General features: G+C 35.0%; 1 protein-coding gene across 2 annotated transcripts in view; it reads right to left on the reverse strand.

The window, feature by feature from the left end:
* The window catches only part of LOC101739889 (uncharacterized), a 145584-nt gene that overhangs the window by 6368 nt on the left and 116361 nt on the right, over positions 1-22855 (reverse strand). For both annotated transcript variants that reach the window (XM_038021503.2, XM_062675552.1), the window contains 4 exons: positions 2735-2899; positions 1757-2115; positions 1337-1433; positions 1021-1239 (listed from right to left, as the gene is read on the reverse strand). In XM_038021503.2, the coding sequence (XP_037877431.1) occupies positions 1021-1239; positions 1337-1433; positions 1757-2115; positions 2735-2899 (840 nt within the window). The remainder of the gene's footprint in view (positions 1-1020; positions 1240-1336; positions 1434-1756; positions 2116-2734; positions 2900-22855) is intronic.

Below are 22855 nucleotides of genomic sequence, written 5' to 3' on the forward strand. Positions count from 1 at the left end.
ACAATTGAATACTTGAATATTGTAACTCTTGAATATTGTGCTGACTACCGCCAATTTTTTATAATAAATAAACTACGCAATATTAAGCGCTAAAAATAGTTTTAAATCGATTTTTAATCTATATCTATATGCCTCGTTAAAACCATATAAGATACTTTTAATTAATTTTCTAGTACTACTTCAAAATACTTTAGAAATTAAGTTTGAATACTTTTTTTTTATTGCTTAGATGGGTGAACGAGCCCACAGCCCACCTGGTGTTAAGTGGTTACTGGAGCCCATGGACATCTACAACGTAAATGCGCCACCCACCTCGAGATATAAGTTCTAAGATCTCAGTATAGTTACAACGGCTGCCCCACCCTTCAATCCGAAATGCATTACTGCTTCACGGCAGAAATAGAATAGAAATAATGCAGGGCGGTGGTACCTACCCGCGCGGACTCACAAGAGGTCCTACCGCCAGTAAAAAAGCTATTCAGCTATTCTATTCAACTATTCTTAAATATAAGAGTTTTTAGTTAACAAGCTTTTTCCATTTTCTCTTATTTATCTTTTGGGCATACCGAAAAACGACATATAACGTAAACAATACGTTGTCCACGTTATTTATAGCAAATTTCTCTCTTTCCCTAAAATCTTTACAGTATTTATAAGAGACTAGCGACTCGCCCTCGCTTCGCTTCGGAAACTGTAATTTATTATTGATTTCTCTACTATTTAATTTATGTTATTATACATATAAACCTTCCCCTTCAATCACTCTATCTATTAAAAAAAACCGCATCAAAATCCGTTGCGTAGTTATAAAGATTTAAGCATACATAGGGATATAGGGACAGAGAAAGCGACTTTATGTTATACTATGTAGTGATTCATCATACTTCCTACATACGTCGGAATCTAAGTGGACGAACACGTACATACGTAATGCATAGTAGTAGTAGTAGTATTCTTAACGATATCTATCTATTAGATTCGAAACGATAATTTAAGAACAAAGAGGGTTAACAATTTTACCTGTATCGAATGTGGTCTCTCGATACCCTTTAGGGGCATGGACGGTGCATCACGGCCCGTCCGAACACACAACGTGAACTCGTCGACGGCACCCAGCCGACCGTCGTCAGCGTCAGCGTCACCTTCACCCTCCACTTCGCCTCCATTTTGAATCACATGGAGGGCCTGTCGTATCACACAGCGAGAACTCATCTCTGGATTCACGGACAATGTTTTACACTGTAAAGAGAGGTTTCGTTGTTATTAAACTATAATATATTTTTACTTGGATGTGTGTACGGCATTATCCAATACAATTAATTAAATAACAACTTACGAATTCAATGGAAGACATCAAGTCCTTGTAGAAGATTTGTATGTTTGTTGATTTCGGCTCTGTGGCCAATTGGGCATTCAGAGCGTTTTGTATTTTTCTAGAAAAAACAAAGCAGGTTTTTTATTGTAATACAATGTACTAAATAAATCAATAATCGGAAACAAATAAACTAGGATTCTATTCGCTGTACTATGGGAATTGGAGACTGATCTACATATTTATATGTGTGTAAATATAACACATTCAGATATAATGCAAACAAAACTGTTCATCTCATGAATGTTTGCCTGACGTGGAAATCGAATCTACCAGTAGTTGGGCGCACAAGCCATTGCGCTATTTAGCTAATTACTGTCAAATGTTTTTTTTGTAAACTAATTGTTAACAAGATCTTCCAAGAAAACAATCATTAAAATTTACCTAAACCAAGTATCTCGGGCGGCTTGCGTCGGGTACGTAGCGAGGTAGTTAATGACGCCGTTAGACGTTGGCCATCCGATGAGGAATCCCGTATCGTCACCGTCCTGAAGCGAGAGCCAAACTTCGGCAAGTCTCACGCTTTCCTTGAGTTTAAAGCAATTCGTGGCCCGCGACTTGCCGACTAAAAGCAAGTCGTTAAAGAGAAACAAGTGGCGATCTAGCGGTGGGGAGCTCGTTCCCAGTGGGCACAGTTGCACAGGTGCTTCCATGATGAACGTGCGTGGCGATAAATTTCCGTTACTCGCACTGATTGTACTACCGATATCCAAGCTTGGACGTTTACGGAGGCTCTTCTGTTTCTGCAAACAAACAACGAGACCGCCTAAATACATAATATATTTTTATGTCGCTTTAAAATATCATGGAACAATTTGTAATTTCTGATAAAATACAAATACGCTATCTATACAGAAATGGTTGTCCATGCGTAAATTTTTTTTAGAAATTTTATATTAGTTACCTAGATTACGACGAAGGGAAGATCTTCCACCGAGCGAGTGTAATTAATTGCTCAGTAGACTAACGATCCGAATATTGTTGTTCGGAGCAAGATTATATTGAAAATGTCGTAAGCAAGATCAGCGAGAAAGCGAGGCATCTGTTAAATATCTGGTGTTGTGTGATAGCTACCGCCACAATTACTGGTGGTAGGACCTCTTGGAGTCCGCGCGGGTAGGCACCACTACCCCGCCTATTTCTGACGTGAAGCAGTAATGCGTTTCGATTTGAAGGGTGAGGAAGCCGTTGTAACTATACTTGAGACCTTAGAACTTATATCTCAAGTCGCATTAACGTCGAAATTGTCTATGGGCTCCAGTAACCACTCTTAACACTGTGGGCTGTGTCGTTACCCATCTAAGCAATAAAAAAATATAGTTTAAGTTTTCTGAAATCGCGTATAGAGGTCGTAAGGTTTACCTGTGCATGGTGCGAGGCAAGTGCCGCGGGTGCGTCGGCGTCGTGCAATGCAAGGTAGTCGTGAGGGAACAGGTCCTGCACACGTTCCAGGTCGGAGAGACGCGCCGCACGTCTGCGGGCACACCCGCCGCCCACTAGCCGCTCGTACTGCGCTAGACGCTCTATCTGCAAGTCACAAACGAAACATCGTTAATAAATCAATTAGCAATGAAAATGTAGTACACGATCTCTTTTTAATACGCTTTTATTAGTTTCAGACGTATGTGTGTATGTTTGTAACGGAATCTTTGAACATGATTTTGACCCCCTTCAAAACGTCAGATTAACTCGAAATTTGGTATACTTATTAAGGACCGATGACAACTAAATATTTAATAATAAAAAAAATGTTTACGCTTTTTTACAAATAATTTTTTCTTACACTATTTTTAATTCAAATTTATTAAAATTTATTTTCTATTTTTTAGTTGGATTTTCTATAAAAGCGTATTGTGTTAGTTTTTTTAAACTATTATTTATTTTCAAAACACAGATTGCTTGATTGTTTTGTAGTACGTTGTGGTTTATATATAATAATTTATTTTATTCGATATGTATTTCTTATCTATGTGTTTATTTTGGTAATGTAATTATAACCTAGTGTTTATTTTCACTCATGTCTATTGTAATTCTTTAAATTATCGCCATGTATTAACTTTATTACAGCTACGCACTTCTGGAATCTTTCACTTCATCAACGAAGGTTAACTGGAAGAGAATGCCTACATGGCGTTAAGTTCGCCTTTAAATAATATTTTTGTGCAATAAAGAATTTTCAATCAACCAATCAATGAATACAAAATATTGTTATTTTTTATCGCAGTATTACTACGTGTTTGTATCAGAAACATTCTTGGTCGTTTGTTAGTAGTACACATTAATATTAATAACGGTTGCAACAAACTGAATTGATTTTCCAATGGAGAATCGTGTTAGAAAAAAAAGCGCTGCTCAGCTGCTTTATGTCATCGGTGAGCGTTAATTGAAGATTATAATATATGTATTTATGTGAAACAATGAAAAAATATGTAATTTAATTTGCAGAATGTTTAAGAAATACTTTTTGGGCTTATAATTCTGAAATCTCGAGCTCAAATTCTTAAAAAATGATTGAATTGTATTTGACCTTTATTTGCCAGACGCTATCCGAGCGTAGGCTTAAACGTCTTTTGCTTAAGAAAATGACATTTATAATCAACAATTTTTTTCCAGTATTTTAATAGTATTTAGCACATTTAAACGTTAATATACAATAATAGTTTCTTTTTTTTATGTTTTGTCATTCACAAGTTTAGATTGAATCCGGAAACCGTTCTTGCATGCGCAAGATGAAAGAGTGGCTTTCCAAATCCCACACAAAAACTCGGCGTGAATATCAAATAAGTATTAAAATGAGGTCTTCAAACATCCGCCAAGAGACTATTATATTATTAAATTAATGTATTGAAACGTAACGAAAGTAATCTAAATTCTGATCGCGTTGTGTCGTCCTGAGGGATACTTCCCTAACGCCTCGCAACTCCTTGAAGCGTGTCCACGACAATGCCAGTTAATAACATCAGGACAAAGGACCGTGGGATATCTACCAGTCATTGTTCGTAATCTATGTTGTATGAACGTACAATCTCAAAATGAATTTATTTATAAGACAGAGCTACATGAGTAGTTCGTGTATTTGCGACAACTATGCACGTAGCGGTCGCTTGTATTGAACACTAGCATTAGTTATGTCATGCATTTGATTCATATATGTAAATTAACGCGAAAAAACAAAATCGAAAGCTGTAATTTGAAATTAGAGCATTTCGATTCGATAAAATTCTGTTACTCCTTACTCGCAGCTCAATGCATTGAAATAAACAAATTAATTACACTACTGAACTAATGCCTAGGTAGGGCCTCTTGTGAGTTCGCATGGGTAGGTACCACCACTCTGCCTATTTCTCTGCCGTGAAGCAGTAATACGTTTCGGCTTGAAGGGTGGGACAGCCGTTGTAACTATACTGAGACCTTAAAACTTATATCTCAAGGTTGGTGTCGCATTTACGTTGTAGATGTTCTCCAGTAACCATTTAACACCAGGTGGGCTCTGAGCCCGTCCTACCATCTAAGACTAAGCAATAAAAAAAATAATAATGCATTAGCTGACGTTGGTAGTCCATTTTGAATTCCTCTGCGAATGATATGAAACGTTACGGTCTCCAATAACCATGTTCAGTGAAACGTTAAATTATATGTTTGATTCGCAACTACGTTAGATCTCGCAGTTGCAACGGTGCTAATCGAGAGAATTTTGTTCTAAGAAAACGGCGCGGCGTGTGGTCAGCGGCTGTGTAATATCCTGTCGTTTACATTTGACCGAGAAACAGTAAAATTAATAAAGATTAGGCAAGCCTGTGCCGAATCTAAACAAAACATGAACTAGTTTCAATTTCGTTGTATCACCGTTCTAAGTTTGAATCATATAATAATAATAAACAAGATAATATATATGATGATATTATAGTATATACGTTTTTTAATTGACATTATTGAATACACAAATCGTAGTCAAGGTATACAAACAACGTTGTATAAAAGGTGATTATGAGAGATAGCACCAGTGCATTTATTACATATATTTAGTATTAAATAGTATTTCGCTTACAAATCACAGACGGTCATCTTTTCTCAGTCGGATTCCCTGTATTGCGGGAATCAAGAGACTGGTATACGTTTAAATATATACATAGACAAAAAATAAAATGCATCGTGGTCATGCGAATGTTTTCGCGAACGATGTACGAGTCCTTTTTTTCCCTACCTAAGCTGATAGCCTTGAGAGGCTATGTCAGCGTAACCGAGGGGAGTAGGTGAGCTCACGGGGCTCAAGCCGGGAGTGTCGCTAATACTGGCGCTAGAAAAAGTAGTGCTTCGCAGAATCTACCACCGGATCGGAAACGCGACCCACTGAGAAGATCCGGCGAGAAACTGTGGGCTGTGTCTATGGGTTAGTTTACTCGTCGAGCTCTTCGTCACAAGCGACGGTGACCGGTGCCTGAGGTACCTAAAAGCACCGTCAATGGATCAGGAGGATCGTGTTTAGGGCAACGAGTCCACGATCCTCGTCCAGGAGTCAGGGGCACTAACTATTGCGCCACCGAGTACATATTAATTTGTAGAGACAGCTAAAACAATAATTATAAGAAAAGTACAGTTTAAATCGTTTTTAAAGTTCAGCGTTGCAAGTGCTCATTTAGTCTGTCACGGTCGTCACATGAGCTTGAGTTATTGTACTGTAAATAATTACGTATTAAACGTGCGCACAACCGCGACCTGGCTTTATGATTTAATGTATACAGACAGACCGTCATCGGAACCGTTATATGATCAAATTTTATGTCAAATTATTGCGATAATTAAGAGGAAAATGATGCGGAGCTATTTGTTCCCTCTTTGGTTTAGATGTGGTTGAACAGTGACTTAGACTGCTATAGTATATTAATGGTTTATTTACGACAGCCGAAAAACTTTAGTATCACAGTTTAAAAAGATAATACCTTCCTTTTCCTACAACTCATTACGCAATAAAATTTAAAAAAAAAAACCGAGATACTCATCTCAGGCGCCGGACTGCCGAGACGAAATTTCTCTGCTTATCAAAATTTTATAAGCAAATTTTTGTAGCTCGACGTAGTACTCTAAAAGACTTTTGTTTGAACAAAAAGAAATACTTCGAAAACAGATTAGTTAGCGTTCGTTGTTTACTATCACATAATCTGTTTACTTCACTGATTTTGGGAGTTTTTTTTTGTCCATACCACGAATTTCGAGCATCGTTCGGGCTTACGCACACACAAGCTATCCGTGAACGTGCTACACGGAACTGCACTTTCTAAGTCAAATATTTACTTTAGAGTAAACGTGTACGAGCGTAAGGTTCTTAAGATAACGAGCGAACTGTCCTAAAAACCTTAGATAAAGTCGAAGCGCGTGCGCCGCCCTATAATGTAAACCTGCGCTTTTTACAAATTATCTTTATCTCTATTTTTACGTTTCCATTTTAAGTGGACACGCCTAGAAGTCATCGTATTTCAAATGTTTCAAAACTGTCCACATTAAGCTGTAAAGCTTTTAAGTGGGTTAGTTTTTATGTTAATACAGTACCTACACGTTGCGAGGAAACCATTTTTTTTTTATATAACTCATAAAGTGCTTATGAAACATCACTAGATACTAATAAGTAGGCTCATTTAATTGAATGACGTTAACGATGTGAAATACTATCATAATGGGTTACATAACTTATGCGATTCAGTCGATTTCTTTGATAAACCTCGATATTGAATTGGCCCACAATCTGATGACTAGACTACTAGCCGATCTGCTTTCATAGGTACTTATAATTATTACGAAAATGAAAAAGATCTAATTTTTATTACGGACAACTGTTCCAAATTCTTATACATATAACAAATCTGCGAACGGTGGATACAATTTGCTCCGTTTAATTGTTAAAAATTAACTTTCTTTTTACTTGATTAGTCATTTTTAATGGAATTTCAACACGTTTACTAGCATTACCAAATAAAACGTTAAAGTCATAGATTTCCCTTTTGTTTTGATTTATTAATCGTCTTTCACCTCGGTTTCAACGGGGAACACCCACATCGTAAAACGCTACCAACAATAAAATAAAGCTCAGAAAAAACACAAGAGACAAATGAGCACTTACCGCTTCCAATAAAGCACCTGGATCGACATTATCGCGTTGAAAATTGACATTGGTTTAATAGCGAATTTACAACCACAAAAATTATTTTAACGGTACAAGAGGCATGCAGTGGACCCGGTTCGCGGAATGCGTTCGGGCGTGATCCGGATCGCAATCTGGACGCGGGATCGCAGGGTCGCCCGCTGCCGGATTCAATGGCGCTCGTGATCAAAATTCGCAACGTTCGTTTTTACTTTTTACAGGGAAATTAAAATTTATAAGGTCCCCGCTAAGCGTGCGATGCAATTCGATAAGTTGCGACACAGTGTGCGCTTTCTATCCGATTCGCGTAATCGGTTGTCTTGCTAAATTTATTTTATTTATAAGCTTTTACCGTTGGAATCTGTCGATCTAACTAATGTATAGGTATATACTTGTGACGACTCTATAGTTTATGGTATATTCAGTTTAAAGTTATATATTTTTGTGGGAGAAAATGATATATAATAGTACCTACACGTAATAATGATCATAAAATTAATTTAGTGAGTGTTTTCGTGCGATAGCACTTTATATGTCTTCTCTGGATTCCATATTTAATTATAGATAAGCAATAAAAAAAAAACAACACTTCAATATTCTCATTACCGACTATGCTACATTGTCCATGGATATGCATTACAATAACTCTTAAACTGGTTATTATATATTTTTATCCAGAAACAGGTCTCGTGAGACTTGAACAGAAATGAAAATTATCATTTGAGGCGGAACTAATAGCCTCGTTATATTAAACTATACATGCTCCGTAGTTTCATTCGCGTTAAATATACCATATTTAGTGGGAAAAAACGTTGCACACTCCTACAAGTGTCACTTTCTGATCATGAACTGTCAGTAAATTTGTCGATCCTTCGGTAAGTAAAATTACGAATCAACAAACATGCTGTCATATCCGATATACCCGGCGTTGCCTAGACTATTTCATTTTCAAATAATGAAAATTTATCATGTGTCAATCTGTAAGCTATCTTTGTCCAAAATATCATCCAAACCCTTTCGGCCATTATTCTATGATTGACAAACGTACAAACTTTCACTGTTAAAGTATTATATATAAAGTACATACACATAGATCTGTGACATATCAATGCGCGTTTTCATCGGGACACAGCGGGTGGCCGCCGACACACTTAGGTCTTATTTCGTCAATGAATCGTCGACTCATAGTGAAAACAATCCTCCGACGATTACCGATAAACATTTCACTTTTGAACAAAATGCCGGCGAGTAAAAGTGTTTTGTTTATGCACCCACCGGGTCAAAGAAATCAAACGTCCCATTTTACTTGCACCCGTAGTTTCGATTTGCGATTCCTCGGAACGCTCGACGGTGATTAATAACGTTCTATGTCAGGTGCCGGTACATTTGTTAGATGTCAGTTCTTGTACAACTAATGTATGGGATGTATTGCAATATGTTTAGTGATAGTATCTAATGTATTTTACTTTCTCTATAATTTCGTACAGAAAATTTAAAACCAAACTCAACATGGCAACAATTCTTATTTATTCTATTCAATAACAGAATCTCGAGAATTCGTAAACGACTTTTTTTTTTATTGCCCTTGTAGGCGGACGAGCATACGGCCCACCTGATGGTGAGTGGTTACCGTCGCCCATGGACTTCAGCAATGCCAGGGGCAGAGCCAAGCTGCTGCCTACCATGTATGTGCAAATAGTTGTTTTTTTTTATTTATTGATTAGGTGGGTGGACGAGCTCACAGTCCACCTTGTGTTAAGTGGTTACTGGAGCCCATAGACATCTACAACGTAAATGCGCCACCCACTTTGAGACATAAGTTCTAAGGTCTCAAGTATAATTATAGCGGCTGCCCCACCTTTCAAACCGAAACGCATTACTGCTTCACGGCAGAAATAAGCAGGGTGGTGGTACCTACCCGCGCGGACTCTCAAGAGGTCCTACCACCAGTAAAAGTTACGCAAAATCCACGAATATATACTTTGTTTCATGAAACTAGAGTAGTGTAGGAAAAACTTCTAACAATTGCGTTAACGGTTTTACGTAATTAACATAGGAACGGGTGAACAGAACACGATAATTGATATTAATAGCATTTACACAAAGAGTTTTCTTGTAGCACTGTTGCTACATTGAAGTATTTTGTATGCTTCATTATTTTATCAGCACGGACGAGTTGACCGCCTAACTGGTGTTTGAGCGGTTACCGAAACTCATTTATAAAACAGCTTTGGACTTAAACATTGTTTGTTATACATTAATTTACTCTAGTGGTTCCCCGGTAGTCGAAATTCGAGTATAATTTACTGAATTTCTATTGTCAAAGAGTATTTATACTTCTTCAATCACAGATTTCGCCAAGACTAAACTATAGACAAATATTAATAAAGACAAACAATATTTAATCTATTCTTAGTTTGACCACAGACTATAAGTATTAAGAAAAGTTTGACAATAAACAAATAGAATGCATGCGTGTGTGTGTCAAATACATGGTAGTGTGCGTAATGTTTATATATACTGATTTAATGTATTTTTTATGCATAATCTAAAAAAATATTAATATTCTCCACTCCTTATCTATATTTTCTATAAGTGTGGGAAATTTCATACTCCTCCGTCCGCGCAATTTTCGTAAAAAGGTGTACAAAGTTTTTGCTTCACGTATCAATATACAGATTATGATACTATATAAATCGCTTATTAAATTGTAAAATGATCATGAATAAATGAGTCGTCTATTATCAAAGGCGGCAATCTGACTTTTGGACAATGATTGGTAAATCAGAAAAACGAATTATTGACTTTGTATTCCATTGGCAGTCACAAAACTCTTCGGAACGACATCTTAGATAAATAACAGGTTAACTATTAACCTTTATTTAATGCAGATTTTGAACCGTATTCTTTGAAGGAGACGATTATATTCAAATAAATCTGTATTGACATATCAATAAAAAATTTTTGTCCAAATGTACAGATTGCCGCCTTTGATAATAGACGACTCAAATAATGATAAGTCCTACATATGCATCTCAAGTAATTACGGGTTGGACGCGAGCAGCTCGTAAATCATAAAGAAAGCAGCCAAGTTACCGAAGAAGACGTCAAGCGTGGAATTTTCGATTGGGAATGATGTAGGACTACACCGTCAATTCGGAAGAACGCATTCTGGGCCGATGGGCCGAGCCGAGATCGCGGTCAACGGCCTGCTCGACAGCCCTTATTTTGAAACAAGAATAAAACCTCATAAAATTTAACAATGTACTAAATGGGCCGACTCCCCATTAAAAACGATCACATTTAACTGAGACGCTAAATAAAACAAATTTGCACTCGTTTCGATTCATTGATATGCCTTTAGAATTATTTGCTGGAGTACACGGAATGAAATAAACCATTCAAATGGAAATAGGCTTCGAAATGAGAAGTTCTCGAGATAATAGTACCCCCATAAATTGCCGAAGAAATGATTATCTGAGTGTACGAGTTTCTAGTACTTACTTTTAATTTTTATTGTTGTCTACGTTACTTAGACTTGTTCATTAATTTTCCTGCCGTAAATCGTCGGTAATAAAATTTATTACTTAATGTTATTTTCTTTTGTTTCCATGAGTTATAGGCTTTATTTTATTTTCGGATTCGATTGTACTTGTACTTATTTTATTCGTTTATTATGAAGCTTTGGCGACCAATATTCAAGAAGTCTGATTGGGTAATAAATGAAATATGCACAGGGTTTGACCTCCTTATACCGATAGTATTATGTTCAATGTTGTTATTCGTGAATCTATGAAGCGTGAAAATATGCACGCATCTTTAGCAATAGGTGATACATAGGCTAAACGGACAAATCATTGCTTAACAATTAAATGGCAACCAAAAAAAATATGCATCATTACACGTTAACGAAACAGTCTCTTTTGAAAATATGCATTTGAGTGACGGCACATCAAATTGGATTACGTAACCAGTTAAGTTAACAATAGACCGAGCGTCAATCACGCGTTGGAGACGTTTTTAAATAAGTCCAAGGGAGAAAGTACTTTGGCTCGAGGCGGGCACGTAATGCGCTGATGTGGGGTCCGCCTTCTGCCTCACATTGAGTTCAATGAATAGGCCGGTTAATTGAAGCGGGTTCAGACAGCGCGCCCCCGGGGGTCACTTCACGCGACCTTTCAACTTGAAATAATATATACACCGCCCCAAGCACCAATAGAGCGCTGTACGTAGCTCATCAGACCGACTGGATTGACTTTGAGGCACTCGATTGTGATTTCGTTTCGTTGAGCAAGTATACAAGAATACGCAAAACTTTATTACACGTGTAAATGTTTAAGAAATTAATTATTTAATAATTCTTATGTGGTTTCGTTAATATTCCAGAAGAGATAGATTACAAGTGAATGTATTGTAACAACAATTGATTTGTTTGTATTAGGTATTTGACTTAAATTTATTACTGATTATTACCCGAAATATTTAGAAACTATAAAGTACACCATTCGTTCACACTATCAAAGTCCCTGTTGTGTGTTGATGATAACATCTCAAAAGTCATCCCTGAAACTGACAAGAAGTATGGAAAGCTTCAAATCCAAAGAATAAACGACATTTGAACTCTCTTCTTTTATTTATTATTAAAAAAAATAGATTGACTCGAGTGCACTTAGAAATATATTGACAATTAGTGTAGGCCGCATCGTAGAGTCGGTCAGATAACGATAACTCATCGATTTCCCGCTTTCTCGTTGCGTAACGCGAAGCATTGTTTGTCCAATTTACATCATCATCGGGTGCAACACACGCCCGACTTGATCGATTCACGATCCGACCTGATATATATCGTTATCATGTAATTTTGATTGACCATGCATTCTGGTGAATTTAAATGGTTAGTTACAAAATTCAAACAATCGAGTCTCATCTATTCGTGTCTTATCTACAATCTGCACTCATAATTAACATAAATATAGTTTTCAAAACTGAATTCGGATTCACCTACATTCTTCTATATCGTTCCTTCATTGCTGAGGATCGCGACCACGATATGTCGTCTTCTCGCATTAAAACTGTATAATCTCAAAACTTACTAATTTTACAGGAGAGTGTTTTAAAGGTTTAACATGTTATATTTTTAATATTAATAATCTTTGTAACATTTATTTTTTAGTTTTTACCAGTTACATTATCGATCTTTTGAAGTAAGATAAAATTATGTATTAATTTTATTGGTAAGAGTGAAAACATAGGTAAACTAAAAAAAAACTAAAACTAAACTACGCTCTTTTGACAGTATTTATGAGAAAAATATTGCTGTTTACGCATATTAACCCAATTTCGAATATTTTTGGAAATTGTACACTTTTAATGCGAAAAAGCGATGTGACGTTCCTCCACTTTGTTCGACCATGGATGGCATGGACCGCATGGTACAGACTACCACCAAGTGCTTCTCTTACTGGATCTGCCCATCTGGCTGGTGTTATGTCCACGGCGCGCTTGCCCTCTATGCGACCCGCAATTACGGGCTTCTCTAACTCATGTCTGGGAGACCGCATGATGTGTCCGAAGAAGCTCATAACACGTTCCCGGCAGATGGAAGAGAGCCTTTTTCGGATGTTTAGAATGGAATGGACTCGTTAGTTCTACTACAATACGAGTAATAAAAGATAAAAATACAAGTACGTATTATCATTTTATTTTGAAAACAAACTTTAGCTTACGTTTTCGCTTGAACGTAATTAAAATAATTGTAATGTCGCGTATCGATACGCGATTTCATGACCGTTTTATAGTTGTATAGCATGCGAAATTACATAAAAAAAAAAAACGTGAAAGTATAAGCTAGGAAGTTATTTTTTGTTCGGCGTGTCAACATTAAAACGGCCAATGTCCCACTTATGGAGACGTTGCGTAAACGTTATCGGTAAGTTAATATACAGATTAGTTGACTGATAAACTTTGCCATTTTTAAGCACGGATTGTTTTGTTTACGGGACAGGTTATTTCGATAAACGCATTCGAAATAACATTTCAAATAATAATACAAAAACATAATCAACCAGAATTCTTGGGATTGTTGGTATGTTATTTAAAAAGAATTCACGAAACTGTATCGGTATTTTTTTGTTTATAAATTTTTAAATTAAGAATGCGTCGAATAAATATAGATTCGGTTGTCCTCAAAAATGTGTGTGTTCTTTTCGTTCGTATTCGTTGTATGAGTTTTGAAAATTAATATCAATTGTTGTACGTTGGTAACTCAAGATCAGCGCACTGGTGTTACGCAACTTTTTAATTCGTATTCAGCTCTGGCATTTGAATTTAATAACGATTCTCATAGGACACGTAGTCACCTTGAGCTTAAATCGACAATTATATTAATTTCGTACACAGAACAATGACTATCGGACTATGTAATTCAATAATTAAGTTGGATCGCTTTTAGATATTTCAAATCAGTCAAATACACACATCTAATACGACTCGAATAAGACTGAATATTACTCTCTAAAAATATGTATTAACTGTTATAGTCATCTTGACTTATTATTATTGTGAGAATTTTGTCTAGCTTGAATGTCTGTCTATAACGGAATTTTTTATGTACTATAAAAAAAAAAATCTATTAATTTCGTTCGTTTAAACGATATAAATTTAAATTCGTTTTGCTATTTGTTTTTTGTGGGTGTGTTTTTTTACTTTTGAAACTATATTTACTACGAGTATTAACAAAAAAATGAGAACGGAAATGGGTTTGAAATTTTTACAATAACATGAATACTAGAATGATAATTCAGTCATATTTATACCGCTTTAATCTCTTTGGCAGGCGTGAAGCACGCGTATACCCAGGGCCCATGCTTCCCGGAATGTGATTTAGCTGAGTACACGCAATAGCTCATCGACCCTTCCAATTAGCTTCCCAGGGACGAGGCGACGTAATTATACATAACTTTCTTCTTGTGTTTCCATCATTACCATCAACTTGTAATGATCTACACTCACTTAAGCCGTTAGGCTCAGTTCTAAGCTAATTTGAAAAGCATATGTGTATGCTAACATCGACACAGACGATGCCAAACTGGTTTTTAAATGACTCGAAATTCCTAGTCGCATTTTTAATAGATATATTTATTATTATTATATTACTGTAGGCGTGATTTTTTGGTGTCGTAGAATTTTAAGCAGCTCCTTCGTGAGTTATTCAAAATGGGTACAATTATAGGAGTTCTTCATTTACATATAAAGTTATATATTATATTTATATACTGTTCTACTCAAAACCCCCTTATCATATATTATGTTACCTCTCATTATAATAATTAAATTCAAATATTTAAATACCTTTGCATCTTGTTAAATTTCGAAGTACTCAATAGAGTCGAAATTTAATAAAAGTATCTATTAGCTTTTATTTAAAAAAAAAAAAGGAAATTATAGGTGACTTTGTTTGCTTAACACTTCAAATGGAAACTTTGCATGGCGGTTTTATTCATGGTCACGTAGAGTTAGGGAGCGTGTGCAGTACGTGTCTTTTGACTCCAGCGATCATCCCACTTTTCCATTCTTCTTTCAACTTGTAATGTTTACCTTTCTACAAAAAATCCATACCACGAAATGACCAGTCTTAAATATCAACTAACCAACTAACCAAGTTGTGAATTTGGTTAGATTGATTAAAATTTTATGTTTCGTTTTTAGAAGATAGAAGTGGAATCTGTTAGCTTGTTGCTTAAATTTATTGTCGCATCTCGTAACAAAATGATTGATATATTGTTCAATGGACCATTGTACGAAAATAATTGCCGTATCACCGCAGGACGTCTTCTAATGACTTTAACAATTTTCGAATTCCGTCACCAGTCGGGGAGGTCACTAAACTTTTATCCCAACACGTGCTGGTAATGTTATCTTTAGATTTGACACATGGTGCACAGATTGCCCGGAGAACTGTAATAGAATGCATCGCTTTGTTATTCTTTGTATAATTCATTCCTAAGGCATATTTTCTGGCGTGATTTATTTTGATGGTTATAAAAAAAAACACATTTCGCCTTTTCGCATTAAAAGTGTACAATTTCCAAAAATGTTCGAAATTGACTTAATATGCGTAAACATTTGGTGTCATCGGTATTTTTGTCATCAATACTGTCAAAAGAGCGTAATTTGGTTTTTTTTTTAGTTTACTTACCTATTTTTTGACTAAAATTAATACATAATTTTATCTTACTTTAAAACACCGATAATGTAACTGGTAAAAAATAAAAAATAAATGTTGCAATTAAGATTAATATTAAAAATATTACATATTAAACCTTTAAAACACTCTCCTGTACAATTAGTAAGTTTTGAGATTATACAGTTATAATGCGAGAAGACGATTTTATCGATAAGTTTGAGGATTCGTATTGAACGTTTAAAGTCGGTGGGAACGGTACGGAGATGTTGATCACAATGAGGCGATGTCTATTAGCCGTCGATCGCAATGAAGTACTAACGTTCCGCGAACCCAGAACAATGGTGGATAATTTTGTAATGCCTTCTTATTACCATGCATGACGCAACTCACTCTTGTATAGGGAACATTGTCCCGTGTACTCCTATGATTGTTATTCATACAAATGCTATAAAGGTTATTTTAAATTTAATTCTTTACGATCTGTGAATTTTTAAATCGTGAATCGCTTTTATAATTCCTTTTTCGATCGAACTTTGTATGAACTTTAAAGATATCAAACAACTGATTTCAATTCAATTAGGATTCATTATTGAACTAATCTCAAACAAACCTGTCACCGCGTAATACATGTGTCGATTGCTTGGATATCATAGCATCTGCCTTTAAAACATGTACATATGTCTATTTAAGGATAGCCTTCGACAATGGTATATACCCATATGTGATCAGTGCAATGTTGAACAAGCCTTTAACAGGTTAATAATACACACATTTGTTCTTTCAACTTTTTTGTTCGCATTTGCCAATAGAACTAAGGAAAACGTTTTGAACGAATAGGTTCTGAATATACATTTTTAATATAGTTACAAAAATTTACTTATTAGCAGTTAGTAGCAGGGAAACTTGAAATATACTTTTATTTCTGAATTAAATATTGGTACAAAAGCATTGAAGAGTCTTCACACTCCCGGAACAATTAAAGGAACCGCATTGTGGAAATTCTCATGTAATGACATAATAATTGTATGTAAGCTATCACCAGAAGCAAAATATTTTGATCGTATTCATATCCCAACGTGTATTGTTGCTGTTTAAAATGTTCTATTTATTATATTAAAACGTTTTTTTAAAATGTAGTCAGCTTTCCTGTTGAAAGCAATTGAATATGCAATTTCGAAAAGGGCACATCTCTGAAAATTTAAAATTTTCAGGAAATGAAAAAAACGGATTATTTTCTAAAGCAGTGTAAAATTTAAAATATTAACTTTTGAGATATATTTTAGTGTTAATTAGCAATTGAAAATTAGTGGAATCATTATAAAATGGATGTAGGTAAGCCTCAAAACTACATGTATATGAAAAAACGTATTTGACAAAATATGTGACATGTGCCCTTTTCGAAATTGCATATTCAATTATAGAAAGAGTGTAAGACAGTTTCGTTATTGAATTTATGAATCCTTGCAATTTATCGTTCACTGAATTCGACATCACTTCGGACGTGAGCTATAAAAGTAAGACTAGTCTTCTGGTGGCGTCTGTACTAGCAACTGTCTAATAAACTTCTTATTTTTTACTTGCTGATGCATGAGCGTGTTTTGCTTTGAATAGAAAATCGAAAAACAAAAGGTAACTAATAAAATAAACAATTGAAAGTCTGTCCCGTACGTAAAGATTTAATTTAAAACTTTTTAGTTTGTATTACTGCCCCGTGGTTTTAGTGGTTCGTTGCCCACTGAGTGTCTCGCCGGATCTTCTCAGTGGGTCGCGTGTTCGATCCGGTGGTAGATTCTGCGAAGCACTGCTCTTGCCAGGGTCAGTGTTAGCAGCACCTCCGGTGTGAGCCTCGAGAGCTCACCTATACCTCAGCCTAACTATAGCTATAAAACGAAGACCGTTATTACAGAGGATGTTGATGATGAGATGTGTGTTTTTGAGAGATAATTCAAGCTGAAAGTCTTTTAACGTTGAACTTTTACTAATTATGATCAAGGCAATGTTCTTTTATGGGTGGGATGGACAGACAAGATTACCACATTCGACGGGGTCCACATTTAGTGTTAGTAGCAGCAAAAATAAACAATTGTGGTCGACATCTTTGCAGGCTACAAACCCTATGTCCAGTAACCGTTTTTAAATCATATCCAAATTAATTTAGTTTTTATGCCAATCATAAATAAATCAATTATAAAAATAAAAATAAACAGAAAAAAACTATTAATTATAAATGTATTTCAATCACAATCATTAATGGAATGGTAAAGGATATCCATAAGGGCGGTCGTAAACATTAATCTACTTGTTCGAAGGCTTACTCTACCTGACTACGATTAGACTCGCTTTCAATTCATAATTAATGGACAGGAATATATAAAGCAAATAATGAATAATTCATTAATGGGCCAACACTCATATCAAAATATTTCTATGCGTATTAATAATGGTATATATTTTTCTTATTTTAGTAATCGTATTATAAAACCGTGACTTAGAACTAATGACCGAAGGTGGTTGGCGACATTACATTGTTGATCTCTATGGGCTCCGGTAACCATATAACACCAGGTTTCTCGTGAGCTCATTCACGCACTGATGCAATAGGTCCACTGAATTTCTCGCCGGATCTTCTCAATGGGTCGCGTTTCCGATCCGGTGGTAGATAGGGCCAGTGTTAGCAACGCTTTTGGTTCGAAACCTGAGAGCTCACCTACACGCTAGGGTGAAGCTGAAATAGCCTCTCAAGGCTATCAGCATCGGTAGGAAAAAGAAAGATGCAATAAATGAAAAAACATGAAGATAAAGAACATATTCCAATTTTTTTAAAAACACACACACACACATAATCGTGTTTAAAGATTGCGAAACGTAACTGGTGCTTGCGGACGCATAATCAAAAGGCAGAAGATGTGTTCAGAAGTTTTTCCCGAGGCGATCGTGAAATGTAGACATTAGAAATGCAACGTACGAACAACGAAACAAAGTTATTCTCTTAAACAGGCTGTCGTTTCCGCGACTTGGAGCTCTCGGTAACAAACAGTAGGTACTAATTTGCGGAGAATGATGTCTAATGTATTTATTAGGTAATTATGTACAGTTATGTAATAAGCAGGTATAGAATGAAGTGTTGTTTTCTAGTTTTAAATAATCCTGCGTCTTATTCACTAAGCAATATTCCTAAATATTGTTGATTGTTGTCCGACCTTTGAAAGACTGCGTTCCGATCGGGTCGTCCTCAATGGTCAATCAAACAAATAAGAAAGGTTTGACGTCTATGTCAATATATTTTTGACTGTACTGTTGAACTGTTGCAATTTTGCGATAAATTTGGCGTTGGATCGATTGGATTCTCTCGGTGGTTTAACATTACTCAAAATAGTTCGTACTAAATATATGGGAATATTGAGAAAATTATATTACTTGATCAGAAATTTTTGTAGTCCCTTAACCCTCGTTTTTTTTTAAATAATTAGTATATTAATTAGAAGTTAATCTCGAAACATGGTATCCTAACAATCAATTAATGTTTCTCTATGACTACTTATCTTTAGTATTCTATAAAATACCTTAACATCTAAATATTTCCTCGTTGCAATTCCTGGAAAAGATCGCTTTTAACTACTAAGCCGTCCATTTGCTGTGTTCGTAATGCTCAATGAAGTTTACATTGTATCCTAACAAAAGCGTTATTCATAATTACACATTATTTATTTCAAATCATCAACTCCATTGAATGCCGGAGAAAAACAGTAACAACAGCTTTAATATATTTATTTTTATTTATTTATTTATTACACTTCATGTAAAATTTACATTGGCGGACTTAATGCCTAAGGCATTCTCTACCAGTCAACCAAAGGTAGTGCAGAGTAAATAGTGGTAGGTGCAATGAAATTTATATTAGGTAACGAATACATACAAAAAAAGTATATCTACATATATACAAAATCACATATACATATACATACATACATACATACATATATACACACATATATACATATAATAGTTTATATTTCATGTTCTATATTTAAAATTACTATACCTGCCCGGCGGGTCTCATAGTATTTATCTAAAATAAATTATATCAAAGAATCTGAAGCAGCGTGGCTGTGTAAAAGTAGATATTTTATATTTATGTTATATTCCGTCATTATTTAATATTATAGTGAGATGAAATTTAATATACTTGATATATTTGAAATAAAACAAATTTAAGGATTTAAACATAAAAACAAATCAATATCAATTTACTAGTTTTTCTTAGTTTTCGAAACAAAAACAACACCAAACAGAGAAACAAAAAAAAATACACTGCATTTGACAGCTGAACAAATGCAATGTTTTTTTTTTTTAAATCTTCTATGCACAGACGCACACAGTTCTAAAACAATATCTTTAAATACATGTTTTATTTATAACATACAATTGAAAACATACAAATGTTTTACGATAAGAGCATTCTTTGCAAAACATATTCAACATTTAAATAAAAACAATCAATTTACCGCTTAATATCTTGTCATCGTGCGTTGTGAATTCTTTAACGTAAAATGCCGCATGCCGGTTCTGTCCACATTCAAGGAATGTACTTTAGCAGGAAAACAACGAATTCATATAATAATGCAAGGTCATTAAGGAAAATACCATGCCACGTGCAGGTGGTCTAATTGCTGGTATTAACCAGAACCCTGGGGGCTATTAAGGTCGTACACAAAAACAGGATGCTTAGAAAATTGAGGTGCATTGTATACTGGTGAGCGACGACTAAAATAAAAGGAAACCAATTGTTGAACAGACCTTGGGCAGGTTTAAATAAGTTATTATTATAGTTCTGGAAGCATCTAATGAATAAATAAGGAGGTAAAATGCGGATCTAAATAATACGTCAAAAGATTCGAATCAGATTTGGGACTTAATTGGAAATACTTTTAGAGACTAACTTAAAAATTTATTGGTGTAATAATGACACCAGGCATCAATGATACATTTGACAATGTTTGAAAGAATGATTGTCTTTGAAATTATATTATTTTAGTTTGCAAAAAGGACTGCTGTAATTTGAAGGATAGGAGGATACATATTTCGATAATATGCCATCAAATTTAAAGCCTGCAGTAACTTTCAATTATATTTCTATGTTATTAACATATTTTATTTTAACATATTAAGAAATATTATATTAATATAGTTATGTTTTTACAAATTACCATATTCTCAAGTTATTTTGCAGCACAAGAATCCAATATTAATTCATTAAAATATAAATAGGAATAGTTCTAACGCTGCACATACCTATTAATTATTTAAAAGTAATCATAATCATTTTTTATGGATAATTATCATCTAATTTAAATCTTTCAATATCACTGTATGCAAAGCTACACCCATAACCTTAGTTTTATGATCTCACAAAACTCCCACACACATAAATTATAACATTTTAAATTGCGACTTTGAGATTTCAAAAATGTGATCGAGCCATAATTTTGAAGCCGTCCTTAACATAAATCACTATTCAACAATAATCTATAATCCAGTGTAGTAAAGGAAGCACTCACATGCATCATAAGTCCTTTGTATCCAGTTAATATCGCGGGAACATCACTAGAGTCACGGGTCACGTACGACCCCTGTTTATTGGTCAACTGAATATCACTGACAACTTTAAGTGACATTTCCCGAGAACATTATCGTTCTAATGTTATACTCGTAATATAGATTTAATTAAACAGTAAAAATATTAAGAATGTAAATAGATAAATAACGAATGTTAACTTCGAGACGAGACGAGTATGCACGCACGTTGCGCGTTCAAGACTGCACTGTGTAGTGTATTTCAACGTGCCCCGCCACGGACTATCGCGGTCGTCCGCCCAGTCAATGCGTGTTAAACAATCTGTCTTCGTTTCCCGCCTAGAAAGCCTCTCAGTATTCCTAAGTAATCTTAATGATCAGATATTTAAATTTGAGTATATATCGACACTTGAAAGGCAAACGTGAGTAAGCGACAATGCGTGTACTTTACAGTAGACTAATTTAAAGTTGAAATACCTGAAAAAAATTTTTTTAACGAATCTAGCTGTAGGATTAAAATTATTTTAATAGACCTAGATTTTTTTTTTTGTGCATCGATAATGGTTATTGCCTATCATTTATGTATAAAGCAGTTATTGTCGCTTAGTCACATTTGCGTTTCAAGCGTCGATATACTTAATTATTCTATGATAAAATATATTCTACATAAGATGTTTGGTTCTTTTGTGGAATGGACATTCGTTTTTTTTTAAGTTAAAAATACTTCATTTGTCACCATTGGCGTGGTAACCGTAAAAAATACTACATAAAAGCGATTTGAAAGTAATAAAATAAGCTGTATCCTGTTTTGTTCGATCTTTAAAACTTTTTCAGTCTAAAACCTCGACATAAACTTCAAAGCTCTTCATAGAATTGGATTTTATTACCAAAAAAGTAAAAGTTTATCTATTTAGTTCTGCCCGAAAAAAAAAAGACTATGATTTATAACTACGATTTAAGATTATTCTTTTATCATTGTGAAGAATCGGACGTACGTCGTTCGTACTAACCGGTTGTTGCAGAAATGACCCGTCTATATGATAGCTGTTAAAACTGTTCACGACACAATAGGTGTAGTGGGTCAGTGTTATTTACGAATGACAGAAGGCAAATAAATCATTTGTGTAACATATCAATGTAGTAACAAATGTATGGATAGTTTCATAAAGGAATTTTCGTTGATAGTACAGCGGGCAACACGGAACGCCGCTATTGCTCGCCTGCGGCTAAACCTACTGAACTATGTCAAGTTACTTATCAATCACACTACCACAGAGAATGGCTGCCAGACTACAAGCGATGAATTGATAACAAATGACCAAACTAAATTGGCAGATTTCGAGTACCAATATTACAGATCGAAAAAAAAAAAGTGAAGCGTCAGAACATTTATAACCATTTTGACCAAATAATTTAGAATTTTATTCATATATTGTAATTGTAGTATTGTATTGTACAAGTTTGCGACAGTCTCCCGATAAATAGTAGTTGTCAGTCGAGCTAATTGAATAACGTGTGTTAAAAAAAAAGCAGCCTACGATTCACAACAGCGAATACTAGCACGGTGTCACTACGGATGGCAGATTAA

This window comes from Bombyx mori, chromosome 3, assembly GCF_030269925.1.
Source record: "Bombyx mori chromosome 3, ASM3026992v2".
Taxonomy (NCBI): domain Eukaryota; kingdom Metazoa; phylum Arthropoda; class Insecta; order Lepidoptera; family Bombycidae; genus Bombyx; species Bombyx mori.